Source organism: Myotis lucifugus, unplaced genomic scaffold (genome assembly GCF_000147115.1).
Source record: "Myotis lucifugus unplaced genomic scaffold, Myoluc2.0 scaffold_6, whole genome shotgun sequence".
NCBI lineage: Eukaryota > Metazoa > Chordata > Mammalia > Chiroptera > Vespertilionidae > Myotis > Myotis lucifugus.
In genome coordinates, this window is record NW_005871054.1 from 14,572,857 (window position 1) to 14,583,491 (window position 10,635).

The 10,635-nt window shown below is 42.0% G+C and overlaps 2 protein-coding genes across 4 annotated transcripts in view; one reads left to right on the forward strand and one right to left on the reverse strand.

Annotated features, from left to right (window-relative positions):
• Positions 1-4,517, forward strand: part of PREPL (prolyl endopeptidase like) — a 53,580-nt gene extending 49,063 nt beyond the window's left edge. The window contains exon 11 of the mRNA XM_023747250.1: positions 4,463-4,517. Coding sequence (XP_023603018.1) covers positions 4,463-4,499 — 37 coding nt within the window. The 3' untranslated portion in view covers positions 4,500-4,517. The remainder of the gene's footprint in view (positions 1-4,462) is intronic.
• SLC3A1 (solute carrier family 3 member 1) overlaps positions 1-10,635 on the reverse strand; it is a 69,807-nt gene that overhangs the window by 17,529 nt on the left and 41,643 nt on the right. For 2 of the 3 annotated variants that reach the window (XM_023747263.1, XM_023747258.1), the window contains 4 exons: positions 7,814-8,275; positions 3,603-3,782; positions 3,303-3,457; positions 769-894 (listed from right to left, as the gene is read on the reverse strand). In XM_023747263.1, the coding sequence (XP_023603031.1) occupies positions 769-894; positions 3,303-3,457; positions 3,603-3,782; positions 7,814-8,243 (891 nt within the window). In that variant the 5' untranslated portion in view covers positions 8,244-8,275. Of the gene's footprint in view, positions 1-768; positions 895-3,302; positions 3,458-3,602; positions 3,783-7,813; positions 8,388-10,635 lie in introns of those variants that run through there. The other variant, XM_014447676.2, reaches the window with a different exon arrangement.

Here is a 10,635-nt window from a genome sequence, read left to right on the forward strand (position 1 = left end):
TCCAAGCCCAGCATTTCTTCCCTGATTACTGTACCACCCTCTTCCTGGCCTCTCTCTGCTCCAAACCTGCTCTACTCAACCTCTTTTCCAAACTCAGGTTGATTTTTCAAAATGCAAATCAAATATTATTTTTCTGTCTAAGACCTTTTACACCCAAAGCCTTACCACAACCTTCAATGCCGCTCAGACCTAGTCCTTCTCTGGTCTTGTTGAATCAAGCTCCTGCTTTATACGCCATGTCCCAGTCATATTGGAAAACTCCTGACACTTCTAATGTGCCATTCTCCATGCTTTCTCTCTGCTTGGAACGCTCCCACCCATGCCTCGAAACCTGCTCATTTGTACTCACCCATTAGTTATCATTGCTTCATCTGAAAAACCTCCCCTGATCTCTCCCACTCCACGACTGGACACCCAGGCTAGGTGCCTTCCCTGTGCACTCCTACTTCCCACTGCATGGTGACTCAGCAATTACTTCATTGTAATTGCCTGCTTGTCTACCACCCCTTTAGGCACAGGGGCAACTCAGAGCTCAGGTGGGTACCAGGTGTTTCTGCCTCCCTCCCATATCAATTATTTTGGGTTAAAAGAAGGAAGGCGCCACTAACATATCTGAGAGTCTATGTTTGCATTTGACTGACTCCTTAATCCCAGAATTTAACGACACAACTTGATTTTCCCCGCACATTTATTGTTCAACATAAAGTGTATCAAATAACCACTTAAGCACCACGTCATAGAGAAGTCTGAGTAGGTGTCTGTACTCACTTTTATTTCTTCTTGAACATCAGGATTGCGGAAATTTAAATCAGGTTGCTCTTTTGTAAACTGGTGAAAATAACATTGGTTTCGTACATCGTCAAAGTGCCAACTGGAATTTCCATATACACTTAGCTAGCAAACAGAAAATAGCAAATCAGTTACTTGGTATCATTCATATGATAGTAGTGCCCATAAAAAAACGTGATATGCTGAAACCGGTTTGGCTCAGTGGATAGAGCGTCGGCCTGCGGACTGAAAGGTCCCAGGTTCGATTCCGGTCAAGGGCATGTACCTGGGTTGCGGGCACATCCCCAGTGGGAGATGTGCAGGAGGCAGCTGGTCGATGTTTCTCTCTCATCGATGTTTCTAACTCTCTATCTCTCTCCCTTCCTCTCTGTAAAAAATCAATAAAATATATTTTAAAAAAAAAAAAAAAACGTGATAATTACCATTCCTGACCCTCATCCCAGGCTGGGTGTACAAATCCCTAGAGTTTTCCTTAGAATCTAGGGAGAGGATTAGGCAAATTAATTCCTAAAATGCCACCCACTGGCTTAATATCCCCAAACGTGGTCGCAATGTGTTGCAAAATCCTTCTGTTTTTCAATGTTGTCCAGATGTTCTCTTTAGCATGAAATGAACAAATGTCCCAAGGCAGAGCCCTGAGGAATTCTCACATGTAAGCGCCCTTGGAGTAGACTGAGAAGGAGTGGTGGGACATGTAGGAGAGTCAACTAGGGGAGCCATGGCATGGAGCCGAGGTGTGAGTGTTTCCAGAAAGAGGGAATCAGTACAGTGCCAAATACTGCGTGCATTGTTTTCTTTGTATTAGTTGGAAGCCCTAATAACAGTGGGTCCACACTTCTATGGTAACAACTGGCTGCTGCCTTTTGAGGAAACATACCCTTGCCAGCTCACCTCATGGCCCACCTAGACACAAACCAGGATAAGGCATTTACAGTATATATAACCAAGAAAAAAAAAATCGGTATCCGGAATACAAGAACTATACAAATCCATTTCAGAGGGACCAGCAATTCAACAAAAAAAAATGGGGGTTGGGGGATAGGGAAGCCATAAACAGGTGTTTCACAGAAACGGAAGCTCAAGTGAATAAATACGTGAAAAGATATTCAACATTATTAGTAATTAGATAAATCATCATTAGCAATTAGATAACTATAAAATTAAGACTTCGATGTGTTACCAATTTATGTTTACTTGGTAAAAATTACAAAGTCTGGCAGTACGAGCAATTAATGAAAATATGTATTTTTATGCTGTTGGAAGGGATATAAATAGGTACAACCACATCGATAATCAATTTGGCATTATCTTTGTAGAGTTAAGCATGTGGTATCCTGCCCCCAGTAACTGCACTCCTAGGCATTTGCCTTCAGGAAGCTCTTTCACATGTGCCCCAGGAGAAATAGATTAATGAGAATGTCTACAATGGCATCATTAATAGTAAAAACAACCAAAACAGCCCAACTTTCCATTAGCTAAAGAGTAGGTAAGCAGCCCAGTTGGGGTGGCTCAGTGGTTGAGCATTGACCTATGAACCAGGAGATCACAGTTCGATTCCTGGTCTGGGTACATGTCCGGGTTTTGAGTTCAATCCTCAGTGTGGGACATGCAGGAGGCAGCCAATCAATAATTCTCTCTCATCATTGATGTTTCTATCCCTCCCTCCCTCTTCCTCCCTCTCTGAAATTAATTTAAATATATATATATATATATATATATATAGAGAGAGAGAGAGAGAGAGAGAGAGAGAGAGAGAAAGTAAGTAAATCATAGAATATTTACACAGTGATATTGTATGAACTACACATACCAAACTACATGAATGAATACGGAGAACAATGAGGGAAAAAGGCCAGGGCGGGCTTCCTGGATTTTTATTTGTAAATCTGGTAACCTCTGTTGCAAAAGAAGTGATTATTAAGAGGGTGGGAGTGAGGGCGGGGCAGGTTTGCTGGCTACTGTTCTCTGTTTGAACAGTAGAGTTTACTGCTGAGAGTGATAAGATAGGGAGAATGCAATTAGGATGTTTGCAGAGGAGGGAGGGCATTGATCTGTTGGACTTCCCAAAGAGACTGGATGGCTCACTTCAGGTGGGGACAATGAGTGTGTGCTACTTCCAAAGGCAAAGGTTCCGAGAAAGAAAAGTGGATAGTTGGGTTCATTTATGCCTAGGGTTTTGTTGGATGGGAAGGCAAAATGTCAGAAAGGCGAGGGGTTCTGGAGCGTAGCAAGACACTTATGAAACTAATGGGGCCTGGAATCTAAGTGGGACAAAGTGAGAAGTGAGGGAAGGAGGGAAGGAAAGGCTAATAGAGTAGCTCTACAATGAAATCAGAATCCAAATGACATTGGGAGGCTTGGGCACCTTATTTTTATTTCTTTGGGAAACTTTCCCCTTCTCATACACTATACCCATTAATTTTTTTTTCTTTAAAAGGGCTTTATAAATATGCAGTTTAATCCCTGAAGATCTGATCATTTTTATTTTATAAACCAGGCAAGCTGGTACTTACCCAGTTGTTGGGTGGTGTGGTTATGCCATTTTCATGGGAACAGTTGTGCCAGATATAATAATCAGCATATTTCCCTGTCCGGGTACGACTCCATTGAAACCAAGCATGTTTATCACTGGTGTGGTTTGGTATGAAATCGATGATTAATTTTAAACCTAATGAATGAAAATGTTTCAAATGTTAGGTAAAGATTATATTAGAATAATACATGACAGGTCAGGAAAAAATGCTTTACGGAAGCATTTAGAGAAATGCTTTTTTCAAACCCCACCCCTCTGACCCAATGTCCATTTGGTTTACCTCTATCATGTATGGCTGCAACCAGATTCTCAAAATCTTTCATTGTTCCAAAAATGGGATCGATTTCTCGGAAATCTACAATACCGTGTCGGAAATCTTTAAGGGATGATTTATAAAATGAAGTAATCCAAACAGTTTTTATATTTAAAGTCGTGATATAGTCCAGTTTATCTTGAATACCTAAAAAAATTAAAAAAATCAAGTCCATGAAAAGTAAGTAAATGAAGTTTGGTTTTTTTGGTTGAAGGATTAAAAATAAAGGAATATGCTTAAAATCAAAATATGTATATTGAGACAGAATTTGAATTTGAGTGAAAATTCAAATAGCAAGGTTTAGTTCTACAAACAACAGCAAATTAGTCTTTTAGCAATAACCTTTGACCTTTAATATAGCTACAATAACATAAAATCTGTCTGTGGCTTGTTCATTTTACACATTTAAAACCAAGATACAGTATTGTTCATTCATTTTACACATGGTTTTTGAGCACCTGATCTAGGCCCCATGCTGGGCTAAGAGCCAAGGCACAGAGAAGAATAACACATGGCCCCTTAGGGTCCCTTAGTCTAAGCTGCGCTGTCCAGTCTGAGAGCCTCTTGCCACCTGTGGCTATTGAGCGTTTGAATGTGACTAAGTCTGAATTGAGTTGTGCTGTAAATAGAAAACACACTGGATTTTGAAAACCTACTATGAAAAGAAAGAATGTCAAAAATCTCATTAATATTTTTATTGTGATTATATGTTGAAATATTAACCAAAGTACATTATTAGAATTAATTCACCTGATTTTTAAAAATTATTTTAATGTGGCTCCTAGAAAATGTAAGATTACATCTGTAATTCTATTTCCTCTGGACAGTGCTGAAGACGAGAATGTACACAGACGGGAATTCTAGGCTTGGCTGAGAAGAGGTGCGGGAATGAAACGCTATGTACTTGGAACCTTGTAGGGTAATTAGCAGATAGTGTGGTGGGTTTTTTTGTGTGTTTGTTTGCTTGCTTCTAATTCAGAGTTTTAAATGTAGACTCAGGAGTTGTCTAGTATTCAATCTCCAGTAACTTTCAGTGGGACCCCTAGAAGCCTCCTACAGTCAGAGCCTGTCAGTGTCGCACAGCAGACCAGAGATCACTGTGCCCCAAACAGTCACCTGCCCCTGGCATGGGGCTCTTTCCCTGTCACAGGCTGCCCATTTTTGTCCTTGTTGTGCCTCAATTCCCCCGTATGGGTGGCTCTGAGACCTCACCGTGTGTCAACAGGCAGCAAAAGGATTTTGATTTAAGTCAGGACAACAGCATGATATATCTTAAGAATGGGCACAAAGGAACAAGATGATAAAAACCATGGGCTGGCCCAGCCAGGTGTAGCTCAGCAGTTGAGCGTCGACCTAGGAACCAAGAGGTCACTGGTTCGATTCCCAGTCAGGGCATATGCCCAGGTTGCGGGCTCGATCCCCAGTGAGGGAGCGTGCAGGAGGCAGCCAATCAATGATTCTCTCTCATCATTGATGTTTCTATCTCTCTCTCCCTCTTCCTTCCTCTCTGAAATCAATAAAAATATATTGTGGCTGGACAGACACAAAGCAGAAGTAAAAAAGGGATCCTAGACTCACACTCTAGTCTAGGGGACAGAAGGCAATCACCAAAACCAAACTGAAACCTACAATGGTTTCTTCAAATAATAACAAAAGCCCCTCAACCTCAAGGACCAATACCTATTGATTACAGGAAGCAGCCAGCTCTTCAAGAAAAAGTTATTGGAAATGACTAATGTAAGAGATGAATGGGGTATACAGGTATCCCCCACTTTTTGAAAGTCCCATGACTCCACTGTGCTTTAAAAACAAAAAACAAAACACAAAAACGTACATTAATACCTGTTTTTGCTAACTGAAAGAAATCGAAGAGGATTTTCACTTTCAAGAAAAAAGGTGAAAAGCGAAAAAAGCGTGTTTAGCATTTGTTTTTGCAGCAGCTGTTACAGAGGCGGTGGTACCCAGAGCAGCCGAGAATGGCCCTGCCAAGCTCCTTCCAGGGAACTATGCTCAGCATCTCAGCATCAAGCCCCATAGCCTTGAACTGTGTCTGAGCATCTGCATTTTATCTCTATTTTGTGCATCTGTTAGCAAGATGTGCCCTGTATATCATACTTTTTCCTGCTTTTACTCTATGTTAGTGTTACTTTAGATTTTATGTGTTACTTGGTATGATTTGATAGGTTATGTTTGGGTCTGGGGATGCTCAACAATTTTCCCATATAAATTCATGGTGATTGCTTATTCACCTCTGCCCATTCAGCTTCTAAAAGGCTTCACAGGAATGCTTTACTTCTGCATGGGCGTGGTGGGGGAAAGGACCGTGTCTAGAAGACAGTTACAAAGGGAGACCCAGGAAGTGGGGCATGTATCTTTGGTTTTAGGGAGTTTAGGTCTATTTTGTCAAAAACTGTCACTTTTGCTAAGCACATACTACATAAAAGGCAGCAGGTGCTAGGGCCATTGGGGGTCGGGTGGGGTGGAGGGTGTGGAAGGGATCGCCCAGCCCATGACAAGGCAGTGTGGGAAGGTGCCATAAACAAAGTCCAAAGCACAGTAGGAGCTCTGGGAGGGAGGGCAGCACGCTGATGAGGAAGGATTAGAGGGAGAAATAAACATGAATGCAGGAAATGGGTCTGAACTGCATCTTGAAGGACTAACAGTATTTCAATTAGTGAAGATATAGGAAGATTTTTAAAAAGAGAGAAAATGATATGAGTGCAAAAGAAAAGTTGGAGATTTTGAGTTTATTTGTATTATTTTAAGGTTAGATTAAGCTCATTCCCACTCCCCATATTCAATTAAATAACCATTCTGTTTTCCGATCTTTAAACCAAATATCACTATAAAAACAACCATATTAGTTTCTTTCTTTAAAAAACAACAACACCCAATTAGTTTCTTTCTTTCTTTTTTTTTTTAAATTGATTTAAGAGAGAGAGAAAGAGAGAGAGGTAGAGAGAGAGAGGGGAAGGGAAACATCAATCTTTTGTTCCACTTGTTTATGCATTCATTGATTGCTGCTTGTATGTGCCCTGACCAGGAATCAAACCCACAACCTTAGTGTATTGGGACGATGCTCTAACCAATTGAGCTACGAGGCCAGGGCCGGTTTATTTATTTCTCATTGCCGCCATTAACTAGGGTGACCATATCGACAGATTTCCCCAGAACAGTTCCAGTTTATACCTGCTGTCTGGCATAATTTTACATTTTTACACTGGTTTAAACAATAAATAAGAACCTTCTACACTTAACTCACTAGGAGATTATCAGTGTAACTTTAAAATACAATTGTTACTTTATTTTTAATAATACAGACGTTGTTTTAAATAACCTTTAATTCAAGTAATGACCAGCACACTGCTATGCCTTTTTTCCTTTCCTTCATTTCTCAGCATTTATGCTTTAAAGCAGGGGTCCTCAAACTACGGCCCGCGGGCCACATGCACATACAAATATTGTATTTGTTCCCGTTTTGTTTTTTTACTTCAAAATAAGATATGTGCAGTGTGCATAGGAATTTGTTCATAGTTTTTTTTAAAACTATAGTCAGACCCTCCAACGGTCTGAGGGACGGTGAATTGGCCCCCTGTTTAAAAAGTTTGAGGACCCCTGCTTTAAAGTCTCAGCCTACACTTTTTAATGACATCACAATATTTTGCTGAAATACTACCTACGTTTTATTCACTAATAAGAAACTCTGGGCCAGACTGCTCACCTAGCCACTACATGTGACAGCAAAGAAATTCCAAGCTGCCACCGTGAGATGATCGGCTATTAAGTTCACAGAAGCAGGACACTTTCAGGAGGACCCCTGCTGCATGTAAGAAGTCAGCATTGATGACCAACCAAGCATATGTACTTAGTGAGAAGTAAATGAAACACTTTTTTTTTGGGGGGGGGGGGGGGGGGGGGGGGGGGGCTCAAAGGCCTCCAAGTAGTCTTTCATCATACCGGAAGAATTTCTGGTTTTTGCTGAATGGCTTTCAAAAACATCATAAACAAGGTGTGACCAGTCCTACTGGAATGTGCTTACCATACAACCCGGACATAATTCGGTTTCAAGGACAGAGAGAGGAATACAACAATTTTCCCCACACAACCCCCCCCCCCACCCCCCCCCTCGCCCATCCTGGCCCCACCCAACACTTCCCCCCCCCCCCCTCTCCCGGCACCTTTAAGATCTCCGTTCCCATCCTGGTCGCTGTCCTTGAACGATCTGGGGTAGATCTGGTACATGGGTCCTGCCTGCCACCAGTCGAGGCACTTGGGAGAGACGGCGATCATGGCTATGGTGCCAGCCGTGAGCACCAGCACGGCAGCGATGGTGAGCCAGAAGAGGACCTCGCGGGGCACCCGGTAACGGGCCTGGCCTGAGAAGTGGAACAGCACCTCCTTGGGCATCCCGGCGTACGGCTGGATGTCCTTGAAGTCGAGCTCCTGGGGGTCAAGGATAGGCAAGGAGCAGAGCTGTGGCCTGTCCGTTGGGCTGCCCGGCTCCGGGTCCTTTTCCAGGATGTCTTCATTTTGGACAAACCCATTGTTTGTTCGGCATCCCTTGGCATCCATTCCAATAGAGTCTCTCTGGCTTTTCTTCTCGGCCATGTCTCACTGCCTTATCCCTGACAAGTGCCTTCCTGCAGTAACAAAGGTGGATTACTGAAATGCTTGGTCAGGTTAATGAGCTTGTGTGGTTTATAAATAAACCTGGCGGGACAAAGTCCAGCCAAGGGAGAAAGGGTAAAGATAAAGGTTGTTTTAAAAAATCCTCTTTACACCTGTGGGGCTGATGTAGCTTCAGTCCCTGCCCTGAGGGGCTGAGACCTGGACTGGGACGGGGCATGGAGGAGAGGAAAGAGGAAAAAGTGGTGGGGTTCCATTGCAGTTTAAGATGTTACTTGACTGTACACCAATGTTCACCGCAGCACTATTCCCAATAGTCAGAGGGTAGAAACAAGCCGTGTCCATCAATGGATGAATAAACACAGTGTGATATAAGCACACATGGGGTATTATTCAGCCTTAAAAACAAAGGACGTTCGGACACATGCTACAACATGAAGGGATCTTGAAAACTAAGTGAAATAAGCCAGACACAAAAGGACAGATATTGTATGATTCCTACTTATATGAGGTACGGAGACAAATTTATTGAGGCAGAGTAGGAGGGTAGTTACTGGAGGTGGAGAGTGGTGATGGTAGCACAACAATGTAAATGGACTTAGTGCCACTCAATTTTACATTTTAAAATGGTTAAAGTGATTCATTTTATGTATATTTTATCACAATAAAAAAGCTTTAGATTTTTTTTTCCTTTTTAGCTAGGTATGAGAAAAAGAAACGAATACTGAATTTTAGAAGGGGAAACAGGCTTTTCATTATTTTTTGTTTTGAAGCTCTGGTCCTACAAATCCTGGAGACAGGAAATAACACCTCTTTGTTACTGATGCTAATTTTATTTTATCTCAGTTCAAGCTAATCCTACAAATACCCATAAGTGCCTATAAACAGTTCAACCCAGGTACCTTCAATCTTGTTTCCTTTTTCAGAAAAGGAAATCACTGCTCATTCTTGGAATCACTTCCTGAAGGGAGGTAGGGATGGGGTGGGGAGGATTCTATATATTGCAAGTTCAAGTGCTTTACAATAGGTAAACAATTTCTTTTTCTTTTTTTAAAAAATATATTTTATTGATTTTTTACAGAGAGGAAGGGAGAGAGATAGAGAGTTAGAAACATCGATGAGAGAGAAACATCGATCAGCTGCCTCCTGCACATCTCCTACTGGGGAGGTGCCCGCAACCCAGGTACATGCCCTTGACCGGAATCGAACCTGGGACCTTTCAGTCCGCAGGCCGACGCTCTATCCACTGAGCCAAACCGGTTTCGGCAACAGTTTCTTTTTTAAAAAAGTATGTTTTTTATTTCAAAGAGAGGAAGGGAGAGAAAGAGAGAGATAGAAACATCAATGATGAGAGAGAATCTTCAATCGGCACACCTGCAACCGCATGTGCCCTGACCAGGAATCGAACCATGACCTCCTGGTTCATGGGTCGACGCTCAACCACAGAGCTACAACAACCAGGGCAGTAAATAGTTCTTAACACAAGCACTAAAGTGTAGTTTAATCATTGACAAGATAAAATACACAACCCTGAGAAAATTGCATTAAAGATAGGTGTGTTTTCTTAGAAGACTCTGCAAGCCTTAAAAGAATGTGATGGATGATTCATGGTTTCAGTTTAATCAAGACACTTAACCTGCCCTAACCCATTTGGCTCAGTGGATAGAGCATCGGCCTGCAGACTGAAGGGTCCCAGGTTCAATTCTGGTCAAGGGCGTGTACCTTGGTTGCGGGCACATCCCCAGTAGGAGGTTTGCAGGAGGCAGCTGATTGATGTTTCTCTCGCATCGATGTTTCTAACTCTCTCTCTCCCTTCCTCTCTGTGAAAAAATCAATAAAATATATGTATTTTTAAAAAGACAATCAGCCTATGAATCATTTGATCATATACAATTATTTTTAATGATGAAAGTTACATTCCTAATTTCTAATATTACTGTTTCTTGTAGAATGATTTAGAAACAGTATTGGTACAGAGGGGAAAGAACTATTGATTTTGGGTCAAGTTATCTTTATTTTTATTTATTTATTTATTTATTAAAATATATTTTATTGATTTTTTACAGAGACGAAGGGAGATGGGATAGAGAGTTAGAAACATCGATGCCTAGAGCCTGGCATGCGAGAGAGAACAAATCAGGTTCGCCATCTGCATGCCTCCCTGTGTCCTCGTCCCCTCACTCCCTCTATGCCCTGCCACCGCCACTGGATGCCTGCCCTCGTCGCTGGTTGCCTGCCATGTCTCACGCCGCCCCCGGGTGGTCAGCACATGTCATAGCCGAGCAACCGAACTCCAATCCTCCCGGCGAACTCCCAAGGGGACCCTTTGCATAGTAGCCCTTTATAAAATAGAGTATGGAGTGGCTATAAACTG